General features: G+C 42.0%; 1 protein-coding gene across 1 annotated transcript in view; it reads left to right on the forward strand.

Annotated features, from left to right (window-relative positions):
• LOC115462551 (dynactin subunit 1-like) overlaps positions 1-20,637 on the forward strand; it is a 277,665-nt gene that overhangs the window by 91,686 nt on the left and 165,342 nt on the right. The window contains exons 6-7 of the mRNA XM_030192544.1: positions 16,917-16,934; positions 19,660-19,680. Coding sequence (XP_030048404.1) covers positions 16,917-16,934; positions 19,660-19,680 — 39 coding nt within the window. The remainder of the gene's footprint in view (positions 1-16,916; positions 16,935-19,659; positions 19,681-20,637) is intronic.

Consider the following 20,637-nt stretch of genomic DNA (forward strand, 5'->3'; position numbering starts at 1 on the left):
ACACTAAGAGGTTGTGTCTAATAACTGATTTTGGAAGGACTGAGAAGTTTAAAAAATATGTCATTTGTCAATTGTTGCTACCTACAGAAAATACAGACAGTAAATAATTGAGGGAAGGGGAAGGTTTTCCATAAGAACATAAGCATTGCCATACTGGGACAGATCGAAGGTTCATCAAGCCTAGTATCCTGAGCATGTTGGTTGAAAATAATGCCAAGAAATGTTTTGACCTTGTATGACAATAAGCAGCATTTATCAATGTAGAAAGCCTTGCTAGTGTTTGATTATGCTGTGCATCATTAGTGAATATTTCCTGTAAACTCCCAGGCTCTGAATGGAGGAAGAGCAATTGATCCTTTTCGCAGATCTTCCCTCCTAATTTCCAGATTCACTGCCACAGTCTTTCTCAATAAAAATAAAGAATTTGCATCCCTTCTCCTCAAACGATACCAGCTTGAGGGATCTGCTACCACACCTCTAGTTTCTAGCTCACTAATTGTCAGAACATTTACCAGACGTTATCTTATCTGAGCTACTGCAACAACAGTCAGGGGTGCTCAACCCAGTTCTTGAGGAACACTTAGCCAGTCTGGTTTTCAAGATACATACACACAATGAATATGCATGAGATAGATCTGTATACCAAAGAAGCAGTGTGTGCAAATCTAACTCACGCATATTCAATGTGACCTTTTGACTTTGAAAGTTCTTGCTTTTTCTAGAAATAATTAGGGTTGATCTTCTGCCAAGTAACAGCAGCAGTAGGAGGAGAAACTATTTGGAGGAAAACAGAGGGACTTTAGAACCCTAGATAAGGAAGTTGTCACATCTTCGGCTTTCTGCTCCCCTGGCCACTGCACCACTAAATGCAAGGGCAGCTTGTTTATTTTATTTTATTTCTTTGCATTCATACTACATTCAAAATAAATTGAATAGGATAAAAAAAATTAATACAGAAAAATCCAATAAGATATATAACTATACCACAAACTAAAAAATAAATCTTATATAGTTCACAAATGGGGAGAGGCAAGAACCCATAACCCCGAGGAAATCGGGAAATCAAAAAACCATTAATACAAGAATAACAGCAAAGTAAGGACCCTGTTTACTAAGGCGCATTAGCGTTTTAACGCGCCTACAATTAGCGCGCACGTTAACCGTGTAAGCACCTATAGAAATATTGGAGGTGCCTACACAGTTAACACATGTACATGTTTAATGTGTGTTAAAGACGTTAACTTGCCTATAACACAGCTTAGTAAACAGGGCCCTAAATATCAACATTATTACAGCTCAGACAAAATGAGGTGATTCAGTTTCAAACTGCAGTTGGGAAACATCATAGAATATATATTGATGATTATCAAAATATACAACACATTTACATGGATATCTCAACTGGAACTTAGTTCCAATATCAATCATTCGTTGATGAAGGGAAAGGAATTGCCTATGTCTGGACTGAGTGGACCTTGCCACATCGGGAAAAATGGAAATTTTTCCACCAAGAAAATTTGACTCTTTAGATCTAAAACATAAACATAATAAAGCTTCTTTATCTTGGTTGAAAACGACAGAAACCAACAAGGTTGTCCTCACATTATTCTCCTCCTGGGATTTTTCCAAAATGCCAGTCAAGTCCAAGCTATCTGTAGACACATCCACCATATATGGTTCTCTCACCAGAGTTGATTGCTTCTTTGGAATTGGTATATAATATATTTTATGTAATGGAGGAAACCCCTCTGGGGAATACTTAAATGCTTCTTTGCAAATGCTTATAAAAAGCTTCCTTAGATGGAACATGACTTACATGAGTAACCTGTGGAACTCTGTAAGTCTAAGTGCTTTGAAAATGAGCCCCATTGTAAATAGTTGAGGAAAATTCAACAAGAGCAAGTTCAGTTCTTTTGTATAATTTTCAAAACTCTCCTGTTTTCTCTGAAACAGAAGACGATCTTGCATTAAAGTACTTTGAGTCTGTTTTAACTGCTGAACTTGGCCTGTGATCTCTTTAATCTCCCCCTCCTGGGTTTTTTAAGCGTCTTCTACTTTTTGAATCTAGGCTGCATTTTCACCTACAATAGGTAAGACTGAGGCACATACCTTGCATATAGCATCCAAAGCCATCTAAATAGAGTCTAAAGTCACCTCTGCAGGCTTAACCAGGCAAGGAACAACAATTCATTTCCCTGGATCTTCCTAAGATCCTCACGATGCAGCCAGGACCTCAGCCTGGTTGACTGATGGAAGAAACCCCGAGTCAGAGGGTGAATCCAGCCCTTCAGCTGAAGCTACAAGTGGCAGCATTGGTTCTGCTGCCATAGACATCACTGGAGTTGCCATGGATCAGGGAGCAGGAAGAATCGCTGGGCCACTCAAGCTAAGCATAGCGTCACTCTCCAGCGCAGGGCTCTTCCTCATGCCCTGCACAATGGATTCACCCGAAACGATATTCTGATGCACAAATTGTACAATCACCGTCTGTCTACGTGGCAGAGCTGAAGAACTGGAGGGTACCTGGAGCTTCTGCTTACACTTATGCATGAGGTACAAAGGTAAAACATTCAAAGGCACATTAGATTGAAATCGGAACGGAGCTCAGTTTGCTTCGTCCTTGCTGGTCGCCATCTTACCTCTCAATGCAAGGGGAGCTTGTGACTGACAAACACAGCCTGTGCACAGGGGAAGGAAGTGGGAAACAGTGGCAGAACCTACAAAGTTGTTGAGCTGAATCTAAAGAGAGTTTGAAGGTAGTGTGGAACTCTAGTTCCCATTCCAAAGGAGATATCAAGAAAAGAAGCAGTGGGAGAATCACCTATCCAGGAGAAGTGATAGGGCAGAGAACCAAGTAGTGAGTTCCCAACAGGGAAGGGAATCTCTACCAGGACTGCACATCTGCAGGCTCAAAGAGCTGAGAGAATGAATCCTTCTATTTCAGAGCAGATTTTTCTGGAACTGGATCTCAGAGAGAGAGAGTGAAAACCAGTAAGAGTTTTCTATGGCAAACCTCTCATACATCTGAGAGTCGACTAATATCTGTTAAAAGTAACTGTAAGTGTTCAATATTGTTTTGATACCACCACTGGAAAGAAGCTTTATACTGAATACTTGGTGCAACTGTACGTAGTTCCTGAAAGAAGTATGTTGTTGATATTTTACATCACCCAAGACAAGTAATTATTTGGTTGGAGTTTACAAACGCTGGCCTGGACTACATTATTGGGTAAGAGTAAGAAAAGCGTGCCATGTATATGGATTTATTGTGCCATCTGGCCTTCTAGCTCTGTTGGGCCTGGACCTGACCTCAACAGTCCTGAAAACTACTTTTGGTAACCCACCTGATCTTCACTGGGCAAACACATGCAAATCATAACATGCACCTGGAGGTTAAAAAAAAAAAGGGCCTTTTCATCCACATGTCCAGCACATAATTCTCCAACCTTTACCTCTTAAGTCCCCCACTTTTTCTCCCTAGTGTATTTTTTTCAGTGTTAACGTTTTTATATATATTTATGCATTTACTCAATTATAACCTGGCAAAAATGTTTGTACTGAAAAGCAACAATCAGTAAAAGAACCATTCAAGAACAGTATAAAAAGACAAAATAAACTGAAAATGTCAAGTCCACAATATTAAGACTCCAACAAGAGAAAAAAAAGGGGGAACCCCTTACATACTAAGACGTTCAAGCTGACATGCATGGGCTCTATATTCCTTAAATGAGCATATTCAAATACAAAGGTAATACATCAGAGGGTACCAGAGGCATCACAGATAGTTATTTGGTAGCTCTAAAGGCTCAGAGATGTGAAATTCAAAGAAGGAAGAAGTGGGACACACCCTCCACGAGACGTCAAAGGGAACATACTTCATCTATTGGAGTTTTATAACACATACTTACAAGGAAATTTCAATAGGAAAGTAGCAACCAGTTGTAAAACCCCTTGATGGAACAGAAGAAACTGTTTATGTCACCTCTGTATCTCTCTGGCCACACCTGTTCTATAGATGATAGAACTAAGGTTATAATCATAGTGGATGGAACCGCAGACTCAGAATTCTGCAACAGAGCTAAGATATCCAAAACATCCAATCCTGAAGCCACATCTCTTAGTGATGAAAGATCCTTATTTTTCACAGATGGAAGATAATAAACTGCAGTACATGTCAAAAAAAATTCTCTGTGTGTACCCTCAACTCTTCAGTAAGATATTTCCTCAGCATGTCCCTTGGAGATACACAATGTACCCAGGGAAAATTCAATAAATGTAAATTACAGTATATAATACAGTTCTCAAAATTCTCTGCTTTAGATCTTAAACTGGTTGAGTCTTTATTCTAAACATTTGAACAAACTGACAAGATTCTGCCATCTCCAAAATTTCCATATGCTGAGAAAACTGCATTAAACATATTTGATCATTTTTACTATTTTTATGCTGTTAACAAAATTGTAAGTTTTATATTAAACTGTACCTGTTGTACATCACCTTGGATGAATCTCTTAATAAAGGGAGTTGATAAATCCCAATAAATATATCATTAGACTCTTATTCAACTCTCACTCCCACCTGCTTCACCAAGACAAGCTCTGAAACTGGGGAACTAACACTTTTTTTTTAAGTCCACTATTAAGGTGATAGAGACCAGTCAAGATCCTATTGACTCAGCAGCACTTGTAGATTGTAAACAACTCAAGAACAGTACTAGGCACTGCCAGAAATTGACACCATTCCCTTGCTCCTTCGCAGTGGGCCCCTGGAAGATCCAAACCCCCCTCTCTACACAGCATCTTCCGCAGATAATGGAGGCATTGTGGGTTCAGAGGTTAGCTAACTGTGGCAGAGGTGCTCAAAGATATGGGCTAATGGTGACATTATGCCCTAGAAAGCTATTGGGAGCTCCCAATTCTGATGACATCTCAAATGTGTCTGTCACGGATCCATCTCCTTGAGCTCTCGCTTGAAGCACAACACCCTCCATTGGGCCCTTGAAGGATAGAGCTGCCGGCTGAGAGGGTTGAGCTATGGATTTCCCTTTATATTTGTCTATTGTTGAAGAGTAGCTATGAAAAAAAAAGATAACAACAAAGGAGTGTGCCAGTGTGCGTTCCCCATGTTGGAGCCCAGCCGTACACAGAAAGGAAGATCATTCTTAAGTGCTATTGCCTGATTATGGGTGTATATTTGTAATCTGCTTTGATCAGCTTTTGTAGACATTGGCAGAATTAAAAGTGTAATTAAATGAAATACATAAAGTTCTCTCTCTTTACATGGTCGTGTTTTGGATATTCCGCAGCCTCTGATATCCCTCTGCTTTATGAGAGAGAAGCCATATATGTCTTAAGAAGTCATACCAATTAACAATGGAACAAATTTAAATTGCTCTGCAGATGAAAATACATGTAAGCGTAACAATTAGTACAGAGAGGTGCACACTAAGGTGCATGACACACCCCTTAAGCGTGCCCCTCCAGCGGAAGATGTCAGAATGTTGATGATGTCACCAGTGGGTGGAGCCTCACACTGCACAGTCAAACAGTCAAAGGAGCTGCAGTACTGATGACCATAAAGTCCTTCTGCAGCCAGCAGACACACACTGAAGTGCAGTGAGACACAAACACTGGCTGCAGGCAGCAAACACTGTCTATGGACGGGCAGACAGATCAGATGTTATAATCAGTAGGGGACAATAGAATGATCACTGAGTCTTGTGAATAATCTCTTCTACGTTGTCATCAACTCTTTCTCATCAACATCCCAAAACAGGATCCAAAAACAAGAAATGGGATCAGGCCATAGGTGTAGTTTGGAATGGGCATGGGGCACAGTGCTCTCCCAGCTGTTGTGGGTGCTGATGGTGAGTTGGTTCCCCTGGCCCTACTGCCAATGGAACTTCTTTACTTCCCCCACCCTCACTTCAAAAATAAACTGGCTAACTGCAGCTATGGGTCAAGTAGGATAAGAGCTGTAAATCAGAGGCACACATCTAAATAATACCACTACTTCCTGAGGCTATCAATAAATAAAAATCCTCTAGAGTTATCAAATATGAAGACAAAGTTAAAAATGTAGGTCAGTCATAAAAAAAGAACTGAACTGTAGTATCAGCAGAACCCACAAGAGGAAAACACTCCTCCTGGGGAGAACTTTTGTCAGAGTTGATTTTGGTGCAAAACTGGTGGGAAACAAGAAAGTTTAAGTGACTACTGGAATCCTTGGTAGCACACAAAGCACATGCCTAGTATGGTTGGAATAGAAATGCAACTTATCCACAGGATATCAGATTCATTCTGTGAAATATATTCCGAGTTTCAGTTTTGTGCTATTTCAGCATTTTAGCATTAGCCAGTTAAATCTATTCTAGGCCAAAGAGATAAAGATCTAGAAATGCAGAAAGGTGGCAATTTGAAAACTCTTGAGTAGAACCAGAGCTAGAGCCGAAGTTCAGAACAGAGACGAGCATCTGCCCCAGTGAAGGTGGAGAATTGGAGGCACTGGGATGATGTGTCCCGCTCAGATTTTTTCAATAATTGCCTTCACCCTTCCAGTCCAAAATGGCTCTGCGTGTCTGTAGGTGGCAGATCTGCATGCTCTTGCTCTTTGCTTTATGCCTCTGTCCTGCTGCTGTAGCTCTTGCTGTGGGAATGCGGAGTAGCTGCTCTTCTGCATGTGTCCATATTGCTGCTCTGCACTCTCAGAGGCTCTGCACGCTGTTGGCACTTTACGAGCATTTATTACTTGTGGCATTGATTGCTCTTGGCTCATGTACCTTTCAATGACATATGTATGTTGCACCAATACACCCATTTTCCAGGTGTGAATCACGATAAGATATAGGTAGAGTAGAATGTGTTCAATCAGAAATGAAAAAATTAGGAAATCACAGAAACCACAGAAATTAATTGTTAGTAATGTTTATTCCCTTTTCCTTTTTTGTGGGCCAATGATTGTATAGACGGGCAAGTTTACCATGGGTTATGCGAGTCTTTCTCCGTCTCCTTACTTCTCTCCACAGGAGATCATGTTCATTCACCTGTGGTAGGGTGCTTTTCTGTGGCTTGCATCCTGGGAATGCATATTATGATCAGCACAATTAGTTTGTTCTAGTGCTATGCCAGCTGTTGGGACAGGACATATGTAATTCAAGGGGGCATGATCTAAAGGGCCTTTTTCCCAAAGAGCGGTAAAAGTGACCTTAGCGTGCCCTTATGCGGGTCTTCCCTGCGTACTAAGGCCATTTTTACCCCTGGGGAAAAATGGCGGAATGTGCTATTTTTTTGTATTAATGGCCATGTGCTAATTTGCCATTAGCGCATGGCCATTACAGTAGATTAGTGTGTGAGCCCTTACTGCTACCTATTGCATAAGTGGTAAGGGCTTACGTACTAATCAGTTGGTGTGTGGCAGTGTAGCTGTTATCTGATGAGCATGCCCCCTCCATGAAAAAAATATTTTTTAGTGTGTGGGTAGTGTGCACACATCCCAAAATTACCGCGGGATGCTGCAGCGCACCCCAAAGTACACCATTTTGTGCTGCGGTAAGCAAGTGTTAGTGCTTTGTAAAAGGGCCCCTAAGAATTAAAATCCAGTTGTAAATCTGCACATGTAGCCAATTTCTATGCAACTTAATTGTTTAATGAGCTATCAGCGCTGACAATAGGCAAACCAATTATCGGCACTAATTGGCACTAATTAGAATTTACATGCGCAACTTTCTAAGCGTATTTTGTGAAGTGGTGTGCATAAATTCTAATGCACAGATCACAAAAGCAGGCATGGCCATGGGAGGGACATGGGTGGGTCATGGCCACTATTGGATACAGGATACTGGGCTAGATGGACCATTGGTCTGACCCAGTATGGCTGTTCTTATGGGTATTCCTGAAAATTACATGCACTATTACAGAATTTACCCAATCTGCACCTACATAAGACATAGGCATTTACACCAGGTTTTAGTTGGTGTAATTGACTGCGCCTAAATTTTAGTCGCAGGATGTCCACTACATGTATTCTATAAACCACGCCTAACTTCAGGTGATGTTTATAGAATATCGCTAAGTGTGGGGGGTTTTGGCGCTGATTTTTGGGGGGACACCATATATAGAATCTGGCTGATTGGGAGTAATTGTTTACTATCCTGCTTATAATCGAACGAGAAAAACGCCCAAGTTCCGACCTAAATCGGGAGATGGACGTTTATCTCACAAAAACGAATAACGCAGTATAATCGAAAGCCGAACTTGGACGTTTTCAACTGCACTCCATCGCGGAAGCGTACAAAGTTGACGGGGTCGTGTCGGAGGCGTGGTGAAGGTGGGACTGGGGCATGGTTATCACCCGAACAGAGATGGGCGCCTTTCGCCGATAATGGAAAAAAAGTATGCGTTTGTAGCTAGAATTTAGGGCACTTTTCCTGGACCCTGTTTTTTCACGAATAAGGCCCCAAAAAGTGCCCTAAATGACCAGATTACCACCGGAGGGAATCGGGGATGACCTCCCCTGACTCCCCCAGTGGTCACTAACCCCCTCCCACCACAAAAAATGATGTTTCACAACTTTTTATTTTCACCCTCAAATGTCATACCCACCTCCCTGGCAGCAGTATGCAGGTCCCTGGAGCAGTTGTTAGGGGGTGCAGTGGACTTCAGGCAGGTGGACCCAGACACATCCCCCCCCTACCTGTTACAATTGTGCTGCTTAATGCTTAGTTGTCCAACCCCCCCCAAACCCACTGTACCCACATGTAGGTGCCCCCTTTCACCCCTTAGGGCTATAGTAATGGTGTAGACTTGTGGGCAGTGGGTTTTGAGGGGGATTTGGGGGGCTCCACACACAAGGGAAGGGTGCTATGCACCTGGGAGCTCTTTAACTTTTTTTTTGTTTTTGTAAAAGTGCCCCCTAGGGTGCCCGGTTGGTGTCCTGGCATGTGAGGGGGACCAGTGCACTACGAATCCTGGCCCCTCCCACGAACAAATGCCTTGGATTTATTCGTTTTTGAGCTAGGCGCTTTCATTTTCCATTATCGCTAAAAAACAAAAACGCCCAGCTCACAAATTGTCGAATAAAACATGGACGTCTATTTTTTGCGAAAATACGGTTCGGTCCGCCCCTTCACGGACCCATTCTCGGAGATAAACGCCCATGGAGATAGACGTTTTCGTTCGATTATGCCCCTCCACAGGTGCTAATATTTACCCATCACTTACACATGTAAATGTCGAAAATGTTATCATATATATGAAAATATTGCACATAGTCATGTATTTGCCGGTTTGCCACCTAAGAGTTATTCTGCAACTACACGGATATCTCGGATAACATATAGTTTAAAGGTGGGAGTACACATGGCATATGCATAACTTATAGAATACTATAAGTTATCCCCCCAATTCTATAAAGATCACCCAAATTTGCACACCAAAATTTGGCCATGATCGTGAGATACATGTTCAGCTTAATTGGTTAATGAACCGCCTTTGACGGTACTATGTAAGCCACATTGAGCCTGCAAATAGGTGGGAAAATGTGGGGTACAAATGCAACAAATAAATAAATAAATAATAAATTAATGCCAATGATTGGGTGATAATTATTAATGTTAATTAGCACCAATTAGGATTTGCACACGCATCTGGCTGCGCACTATTGTATATCACTGGGAGCCCAAATTCCTTAGCCTGCAACCCAAAAGGGGATGTGGTCATGGGAGGGGCAAGGGCAGGTCAGGGACATTATGAATATTTGCGTGCAGTGTTATACTGGGGATGTGTGCCCTGGTTGGGCACCAGGAATTACACCTGGTTTCAGCAAGCTTAAGTCTTGGTGCCCAAATTTGGGTGCAGGAACCGGAGCTTCATGTGATTCTATAAAGAGCGCTCAACCTGGTGCACCCTTTATAGAGCTGCGCTGAGCGCCAATTTTTGGGCGTCACTTACTGAATCTGGCCCTGTGCGTGTATCTCTCAAATACAGGTGCACACTTATGCTAGCTGTATGGAAGTATGCGCCTTTTTCCTTTATAGAATATGCACCAGTCAGGCACCCACTGGGCACCTAAGTATACAGGCACACAATTAGAGATTTACCCCCATTATGCCCTTCCCACTTGAACTGCACTTAATACATCAAGCTCCAGTTCTGGCCGTCTTCAAATCTAGGCTAAAAACACACCTTTTTGAGGCTGCTTTTAACTCCTAACTTCTATTCACTTGTTCAGTATCCATCATCCCCACCTTAAATAATTCCCTCATCCCCTATTTGTCCTGTTTGTCTGTCTTGATTAGATTGTAAGGTCTGTCGAGCATGGACTGTCTCTTACATATGTAGTATACTGTGCTGCGTTTGTCTAGTAACGCTATACAAATGATAAAGTAGTAGTAGTAGTATCTCAAAATCTGTCCATCAAGTTTTCTTATTGAATACATTTCTTAAACATTTATTTGCATTGTGAGAAAAGAAACTCAACACATAATGCATTCCATGTGACTGTATGAATTAAGATTACATGTTATACTTGCATACTACATTCAGCAGGGAGCACTGAACATTTTTTCTTCTGTGTGAACACTGCCTCCAGCCCTTAGTGCCAACAATTATCAATGTACGAATATGCAGAGACGATTAGGAATTGTGTGAAGTCTTTCTCTAGAAAGGCAAATTCCTTTAAACATATGGTTAATGGTCCAGTAAATTTGCATTTCACCTCTTTTTTTAATAGCCTTTCCATGGAAGCATTAGTCATTAAATCCTCCAGAGAGAGTTTTCATAAAATGCAGGATAGAAACAATTTGTCAGGAAATCAATTGTGAATGTGGATGTCTAATTCCAGACATCCATACAGCTGGATTCAGGGAACCACCCATTGCGTGGAGCTCCTGTGGGTTCCTAATGGCCAATTTCTGCAGTTCTGCAGCCTCCAGTAGCTCCATGCAGTGGACTGCCTGCGGCCTTGCTGCTGTCCCTTCTGCCTCAGTCACCAAACAAAGACAGAAAGGGGAAAGTGTAAACATGAAATAAAGCCACAGTCACTGAAATAAATCCTCAATTCTTATTTAGGATTAAAAAAAATAACAACCCAGATTACTACTGAGAGCTCATGGCATTATTAGCCACCTTAAAGTCTTGTTACCCCTAGCTCCAGGGTTCTCAATTCAAGAGCCTGATTTTCAAGATGTCTTCAGTGAATGAATATTTGTCAGATAAATCTGCATGGACTAATTCCAAGAAAGGACTAATTGGCATGATCTGGTTACCCTAAAACCTAAGCCTTTTTGCAACCCTCAGGCATCAGAGCTGAGAGTCCCTGATCTAGCTGTTGCTGCCTGTGTATAAAGAATATGCAAACCAACAATTTTTTGTCATTTAGGTACACTATCCAAAGCAAACTACACAAGAAGACATATAGGACTAGATTCAGTAAATTGTGCCCAAATTTGGGCAACAAAAAAAAATCTGTGCTCAGCCCTATTCTATAAATAGCGCTCCGAGTTGGGTGCCATTTATAGACTAGCGGGTAGCACCAGGATAACATAAGAACATAAGAATAGCCATACTGGGTCAGACCAATGGTCTATCTAGCCCACTATCCTGTTTCCAACAGTGGCCAATCCAGGTCACAAGTACCTAGTAGAAACCCAAATAGTAGCAAAGTTCCATGCTACCAATCCCAGGGCAAGCAGTGGCTTCCCCATGTTTGTCCCAATAGCAGACTATAGGCTTTTCCTCCAGAAACTTGTCCAAACCTTTTTTTAAACCCAGATACTCTAACCACTGTTACCACATCCTCCAGCAACGAGTTCCAGAGCTTTACTATTCTTTGAGTGAAAACATATTTCCTCCTATTTGTTTTAAAAGTATCTCCATGTAATTTCATTGAGTGTCCAACTTTGGGTGCGAGGATTTACACCAGCTGAAACCTGGCATGAATCCTCATGCATGCTGCTTATTTCTGGGATAAGCAGCATAACATGTTTTGAACTTTTTGGGGATCTTGCCAGGTATTTGTGACCTGAATTGGCCACTGTTGGAAACAGGATGCTGGACTTGTTGGACTTTTGGTCTGTCCCAGTGTGGCAATACTTATGTGCTTGCGTATTTATGTGCATTAGGCATGGATCCCCCCCCCCCCCAAATTGTATAATACTGTGTGCATCTTTAGTGAACGCCCCTGACCCACCCATGCACCTCCAATGGCCATGCCTCCTTTTCAGTTGCACGCTAAAAGATTTATGCATACATCTTTATAGAATAGCGCTTAGCAAAAGATATGGACAAATCCAACTTGTTGCTAACTAATGCCAATAATTGATTGTTAGAGCCCAATTATTGGTGCTAATTGGCTCGTTACTCAAATTGTGTGCAGAAATTGGGTGCATGCCCAAATTGTGCATGTGATTTTGAGCACCATATATAGAATCCGGGGGATATTGTTCCTTTGTTTCTTGACCATTTTCCTTATGTTATGGGGGCTGTCATGCGTTAATATAGCATACCAAGGACAGCCAAGCTGTATAATACAATAGCATGGTGAAAATCTCTATAAAGCTATTTCTGCAATTGATTTTGCCAGGGATAGATTACAGATCTGGGCTGTGACCTCACCACGGGATTCCACTAATTTCATGGCCACCTACCACTCCCCATGGCCTTCCCTTGCTACATGTGAATACTGTTACCCTTAATGTAACTCGTTTGTGCCAAGGACAGCTGCTGCATTCGTCACTGGCTCCTTGATCATCCTATAACAGTAATTTAGGCTAGTACTTGGATCTCCCTCCTAACCACTGACTTTCAACCCTAATGCAACTGCCTGAGCCAGGACTGGATTCATAAGATATTCTCCTTGGCAGCACACAGTAGAGGTGGCATTAACTACCACATCCTTTGGGACTGGTTCCCATACATCTACTTTGATACTATTCAGACCTTTAAACAAGTTCTTAATCCCTTAGCAGGAACCAATGTATTTACTGAGTCTGCAAAAAAGTAGTACAACGAAAAATGGTTTGCAGACAATAGTTTCTCTATGGTTAACTTAATTTTATTTGATTTAGTCATTGATTTCACACATATACAGTATTCTATCAAAAACAACCATAATAAAAACAACATTCAACCCAGAATAAACAACAACCCATCCCCATTAACATAAAAACAAACCCTAACTCCCCTCAATAAGCTCTATCAACTTCTCTCATAGAGAAGAAGAATTCCCTTAAATGCAACCCTTTGATCATGGACACCATATTGTATCTTAGGGATATGGGTAAGAATAGTTTCTTTTCCCCCGTATTCTCTCTACTTTACTTAGTAACATGCCCTCCTACATCCAGGGGTGAACTCCACAACAGGGGGAAAGGAATTCCATTCAAGAGCTAAGGTGTCTGGCTCCAAACTTACCAATAACACACATGGGGATAATTCTATAACTCAGCACCTCATTTTAGGTGCCCCAGTGCTGTGAGCTGAGTGAATTCTATAACAATATCTGTGCACCAAGATGCCATTATAGAATACTAGTGCAAGTTGGCACTGGCATGCCTAACTGTAGGCACCAACAGTACTGCAATGTCTATGGGACTTATACATGAAGTGATGCACATAACTTATAGCGTTCCGTAAGTTACATGTGTAACCGGGAGACCCACCCATGCGTCATCCGTGTGTACTACTACTACTACTACTTAACATTTCTAAAGCGCTACTAGGGTTACGCAGCGCTGTACAATTTAACATAAAGGACAATCCCTGCTCAAAGAGTGTACACCCCCCTCACATTTACGCCCTAACTCCTGGATTCTATACAGGTTGCCCAAATTTGGGCACAGAGCCATGAGGAGTGCATAAGCTGGTTAGTCAATTCAGCACTAACAATCAATTATTGGAGTTGATTGGCATTTAATTGGCAGTAATTAGGCATTATGCACACATCTTCCCTATGCTTTATTCTATAACATGCGTGACTAAATTTCATAGTTCGCAACTCAAAAAGGGGCTTGGCCATAGGAGAGGCATGGGTAGGTCAGGGGCATTACCAGAAATTAGGCACGGTGTTATAAAATACTTGGACTTATGTTCCCTACTGCCATCAGTTGGGTGCAGAGATTTACACCAGCTTTCAGCAGGCGTATTTCCTCACACCCAAAGTTGGTCACAGGAATTTGTGCTAAGCACTATTCTATAAAAATAACCTAGTGCTAACGGCGGATCCTAACAGCGCCTAACTTTGGATGCCATTTACTGAATCCGGCCCTAAGTGATTTGTATGCATAAGTTATAGAATAGCACCTAAACTGCATGTAATATAGGCCAGATTCTATATATGGCACCTAAAAAAATCCATGTGGAAAACATTTCTGCCTAAATGTATTCTATAAGAGGCGTCTAGATTTAGGCGTGGTAGTTGATATCCTAGCACCTAAAACTACGAACATCCATTTATACCAATGAAAACATGGCGTAAAGCCCAGCACGTAGATTTAGGCGCAGAGGGACATATTCTATAAGTGCGTGAAAAGTTTGGAACGCCCATGAAATTCCCATTTCCCCACCCAAAACCATGCTCCTTTTTGCCTGCACGCATTAAAATTTAGGTGGAGTGTGTTACAGAATACGCTTAGCATGTTGTGCATGTAAATTCTAATTATTGCTTGTTAAGCCAATTAAGTTATGCACATTATTATAGAATATGCTTGAATTTTGGCGTGGAATGCTAGGTGTGCAATATAGAATCCGGAGGAAAATGCATGCAAGTCCTAGTATTCTACAACTAATGCACACAATTGGGCTAGATTCTATAAATGGTGCCCCCTTTTTCGGGTTGTGTGTAATTTAATCTCTAGTAAATCAAATTAGTGCAATAATTGCATGTTAGAAAGCCAATTATTGGCACTGGCACGCTAGTCTATTAAATTCTGTGCCTAAATTTGCTTGCAAAGTTTTTGGCAACTTTTACAGAATCAGGGGGTTGGTGCCTAATTGAAGATGCCAGGTTATAGAATGAGGGAAATAGTCTTTTTGACTTAACGTTAAGTACATAATGAATGCCATGCTGGGTTAGACTAATGTCCACTGAGCTTAGCATCCTGTCCCTGACAATGGCCAGTCTGGGTCCCTATTACCCAGCAGATGCCAAAAAGTAGATCTATTTCCCGTAGTTCATTCCCAGGGATGAGCGATGGCTCACTCACACCTATGTCACTAATAATTTTTTTATGGGCTTTTCCTCCAGAACTTGTCCAAACCTCTTTTGAATCTTGCTGTGTTGGTCACCTTGACCACATCTTCTGGCAACAGATTCCGCAACTTAAATATGCGCTTGCCGCACAGCCATTTCTTTAAGAACAGGTTATCAATAGAAATCAAACAAAAGAAAACATGGAAAAGAAAATAAGATGATACCTTTTTTTATTGGACATAACTTAATACATTTCTTGATTAGCTTTCGAAGGTTGCCCTTCTTCGTCAGATCGGAAATAAGCAAATGTGCTAGCTGACAGTGTATATAAGTGAAAACATTCAAGCATTATAAACCATAAAGCTGTATTTCTCTGTTGATCACCCTCCCCTCACCTATCCACACCTATCCTGTTAGAATATCAATGATATGCTTTGATGTCCCCATGCATACTTCCTACCCACCCCCCTCCTCCCACCCTGTCAGACTGTCATAGTAATGCTTGAATGTTTTCACTTATATACACTGTCAGCTAGCACATTTGCTTATTTCCGATCTGACGAAGAAGGGCAACCTTTGAAAGCTAATCAAGAAATGTATTAAGTTATGTCCAATAAAAAAGGTATCATCTTATTTTCTTTTCCATGTTTTATTTTGTTTGATTTCTATTGATAACCTTAAGAGTGGACTAACACGGCTACCACACTCCTCTATTTAAGAACAGGGAAACCTGCCTTTTACCCACTGTGCTAAAAGAGGGCCTCGGCGCACATCGAAAACAAGCGCCAACGCCAGCACAGGCCCCCTCTTGCTGCAGCTTCATAAAAGGACCCCTTACATATTTCAGAAATTTGTTCTGCAGTCTACTAGCTAGAATGGATTAGTTTTATTAAGATCTTTTGTAAGGAGAATTTAAGGGCCCTGTTTACTAAGGTGTGCTAGCGCTTTCAAGCGCTTGCTAAAAATGAGCGTGCGCTAACCGTGTAGACACCTGTAGGAATATTATGAGCGTCTACACAGCGCATGCTAATGCTTAGTGCACGTTAAAAACGCTAACGCGCTTCAAGCATGGCTTACAGGGCCCTAAATTTGTTGACTTTTGTTTGTAATTTCTTTGGAAATGTCTAGCGTCCGCTTTGAACCGGAATATAACTTATACTGTTAATGTTCATGAATGTGAATCAAGGACTGCTTTGAGGACAGCCTGCAGTGCTGCCCCTTCTCAGAGCTGAGCCTCAGATGTTGCTGGGTAACAGGAAATATCTCCTGCTGTCCAATCCCTTCAGTTGCCCCCACCCACTGTGAGGATGAGCAGTTGTTACTGGTGCAGAACTGGCTTAAAGACTGTCTGGGACCTTGAGGAAGGGAGGGAACTTAGGGAAGCCCTCCTAGCCGATGATGTAACCAGAAAACAGGGCGGTGGTTGGAATACGGCGAAGAAAGGGAAAGTACAATTAGGCAGCAGTATTGTGGCTTGATGGAGATGCAATACTGGATCATACTTCGCAGCATTGCTGATTGGTAGGATCCCGAGTTGCCTGTGAGTCTTACACACTCACCAGGGAGGGTGAATGGATGACAGCTAAGAGAAATGCTGCAGCCATTTGTAGGAGATCCTGGACAGTCGTGGAAGGAGCTACAGAAAGCTGCGCCGTTGTGACTGCTTGTACTAACATTGTGTCTCTGCCTCTTTTTGTCTTTCTCTGACGCTTTCTGTAACGATGAGGCAGGCTCCGGCTACACGGAAGGTACAAAGTCTTATAATTTTATTGCTCCTTTTAATGTGCCTTCCTGTTTGATGTGTTCCTCTGCGGATATTTTTGTAAGGATGCAGGATTTGGTTTAGTGTTCATTTTTTGAGGATGCTGGCTTTGCCCACCTGCTATCTGGCCATATATGCTGTGAGTTTCCCTTCTCAGAGCAGAGTCCTTTTCTGTTTCACATGGCCCCCTGGACCTGCTGTTAGTGTCCTTGCCTTCGGCTTTTCCCGCAGGTCTGCAGCCCAGCTGAAGAAAGATGTTGCACTTGCTTGCAAAGTCATCCGACCGGCTCCGGTTTGTTTATTTCATTAACATTCACCCTAGCGTCACAGCAGCATGGATTTGAAAGCTAGGACGTGGGCAAAGCTGCAGATACTTTTGAAAGTTATATTGGATTATTTCTTTAGCCAACTTTGGAGAAAATAAGCTCAGCAATTCAACCCCAAACTGTTGTAAAACAGCGTTATCTATCTGAATGTTTTGAAACATTACTGTGTGCTATTTTTCCTATCTGTCCTATCCCCTGCTTCCCAGTACATTTGTGGAAATTGTTTTGTCACACTTAGTTGGAAATAAAGGTATTTATTTAACCTTCATTTCAATAAACAACCTTCCCTGAGACCATGCTTCATCTTTTTATTGTACACACAAGCTGTGTATAAGTGGTGTTAGTATAAAGCTCTGTTGATGATGAACAGCACAGGCACACCATAATTTCATTAGATAGTGGCTATTTTTCAACTGTCTTAGGGGACACTTAAAAAAAAAAAAACTTCCCATGCTGATTTTTCCCAGGAAAGAATGCTGTTAATTATTAATACCTCATAATTTTGGGGTACTATACACTCTCAGTGAAAATGTTTCACCCTCCCCCTCCAAAAAAAAAGCCTGTAATCTTAAACTGGAGGAAAGGAGTAAATCAGAGTTGAACAGTGAGTGGGAAGGGAAAGGGGGTTGGATTTGAATGTGGGTCTCCCAAGTTTCACAGCTCTTTGCTGCAATCACTAAATTACACTGGGAGCCTATTTAATCTGAGAGAAAAAAGGGGGGGGGGGGGTTACTGCTGCTGGTTTGGGGTGTTCTTGCAGGCTGTTGCCCCAGTAAGTACCATGCTACAACAGAGACCCAAAGTGAGCACATATTCTGGTGTTTTAGCAAAGGACTGGCTTTGATCAGACTCTGAGAAGAGTTGACCCATACCAGGTAAATAGAGAAATGAAGTAGGGCCTGGGGACAAGTATTTGTTCCAGCCTTTGTTGTTGCTGTTGAAAGGTGTGTATCCCCAGAGGCTGCAGTGAGTGAGTGAGCTTTTACATTCTTGTCAGCTACAAGCAGAGCCTTGTAATGGTGCTACGTACACAGTGATACCACATTCATCTGCTATTCTCTGCTGTTTACAGAGAGCTGATCCTTCCTGACCAATGAATAGTTGGAAGCCAGTTCATTGCCTTAGTGCCTGCGATTACTGCATCATAACGGAGCAAGTCAAGGCACAAGCAGATAAAGTGCCATGTATGCTGTTAGTGCAAAGTCTAACTTGATGCCAGCACTTGGTTTGTAAACTCAGACTATGAAAGTTTTAATCGTGCCTTTCCTAACAGTGGTACAGGGATGACCCAGTTGCTAATGAAGTGGGTAAACTGCCCTATATTTGTGCTGATGACAGCAGGGGGCAAGAAACTGGAGCAGCCTATCCCAGATGTACAGTGACTACACAGCAGGAATGTCATGTACAATGGGTTCACCTCTCTGTGCTGTGAAGGGCCATCACCAGCTGGCCTGCTGTCCAAACACATTTCATGAAGTCAGGCGGCAAAAGCTGCAGATCGCACACTGCCTCCTCCCCTTTGTGCCTGTCCTCCCAGCCAGAAAAAAAGTGCTCACAAGAATCAAGGGGCACAAGCCTATAAGGCGACTTCTCCAAGGTCACACAAAGGCATAACTTATTTCTCTCTCCTGTGCTGGATCTAGAGGTTCCCAAACCTGGTCCTGGAAGCACCCCAGCCTGTCAGGTTTTCAGGATACCCACAATGAATATTCATGAGAGAGATTTGAAGGTACTGCTTCCACTGAATGCAAATCTCTCTCATGAATATTCATTGTGGATATCCCGAAAACCTGACTGGTAGGGGTTCCTCCAGGATCAAGTTTGGGAACCAGACTGATCAATTGTGTAGGTTTACAGATCATGCCATAATAAGCATGATTTAATTCTCTATTAGAGCTTCATGTCACTAACAAATCATTAACTAACACTGCTGTACCTCAGCCAGGTTTCTGTGAGTGAGGCAGAGAATGACAGGGAGACCACATGCTTGAATCAGGGTTGAAGGAGTGCTTCTAGCCTAACTGATGGCTGTATTTACTAAACTTTATTTCCACAAAGACAGGATGGGGCAGGGATGCCCTAAATCAGACCCTCTATCTCCTGAAATTTCCAGGTTCAGTCCTCCTGGTTTTCTCTCCTCACTCTGTGCTGGGGGGGCAGATGTATTGGGAGCTAGATTAGAACTGGATCTATAGCTCAGTGACCTAGCCGTAAATGACTGAAATGTTTGAGAAATAGAAGAGTGGAGGCTGAGCATGCTGTGTACACTAACTGTGGCGATGTCTTTTGTTTCTTTATCTTTGCTGCTTCTGCTGCTGCTCTATGTCTTTCCTGCCTGTGTGATTCTTTCCTAATCTGGCTCCTGCTACACCTGTTGCCCTCCAGACCACTACCAAGCGTACCAAGGTGAGAACCAGCCACTAGAGGCTCCAGCAGTGTTGTTCAGCTTTTGTACTGTCCAGTCTGTGGGTGTGTGAGTGCAGGGCTCCAAACTGGAGAGCTTTACTCCTGCTGCATAGAGAAATCTAAGGAATGCTTCAGACACCTTTTTATGGAATGTATTTATTATGCTCAGAAAGAAAAGTATTCAGGGCCACTTGAAACACTTACGGAGAATGGACTCCCTTTTACTTTTCTGAGATTAGCTCTGCCCCACGTAAGGAATAGAATCCTAACCACCACCTCCGAGTCTGTGCTAAATTATCAGTATACCTCCTACTGCAAAACAGAAGAAACGACACACGCAAAATCCCTCAAATTGATCACACAAACAGATTGTAGGGCCGCTTGAGCAGGGAAATAACTCATGTATCTGAATGTAACTCACCTTGAGCTCAGACTTTGAAAAGGAGAGTAATTAAATATAAAATCCAAATACAGAGCCAGACCCTCACCAAATGCAGAATAAGTAACCACAAATTAGAAAATATATGCAGACAAAACCTGAAATGGAAACCCTGACAAACCAGACCCTGCTTGCAGTGCCACACTTGACAAACAGAAACATATTTCTCGTACTGAACATATAATTTTTAGGATTTATTAACCACTTTTATGAAGAGATTCACCCAAAGCGGTGTACAGCAGGTACAGTTTAACATAAAACTTAACAGCCTAACAAAAGTAAAATGACCAACAATACCATAACAGACAGCATGGAAGAACATTCAAATAACATAGATATAATGTGATGTCAGCATAACACCAAAGAAACACCTAATATGCACACATTAGAACATTCAAATAATATGGATAGGATGCTAATGCTGTTTCTACAGTGCAATGAAACCTCTTACCATGTAGCCGAGGGGCAAAGTGCAGATATATGTAGGTGGGTAGTGTAGAGTCAACTGGGATAAACAG

This window comes from Microcaecilia unicolor, chromosome 2 (genome assembly GCF_901765095.1).
Source record: "Microcaecilia unicolor chromosome 2, aMicUni1.1, whole genome shotgun sequence".
NCBI lineage: Eukaryota > Metazoa > Chordata > Amphibia > Gymnophiona > Siphonopidae > Microcaecilia > Microcaecilia unicolor.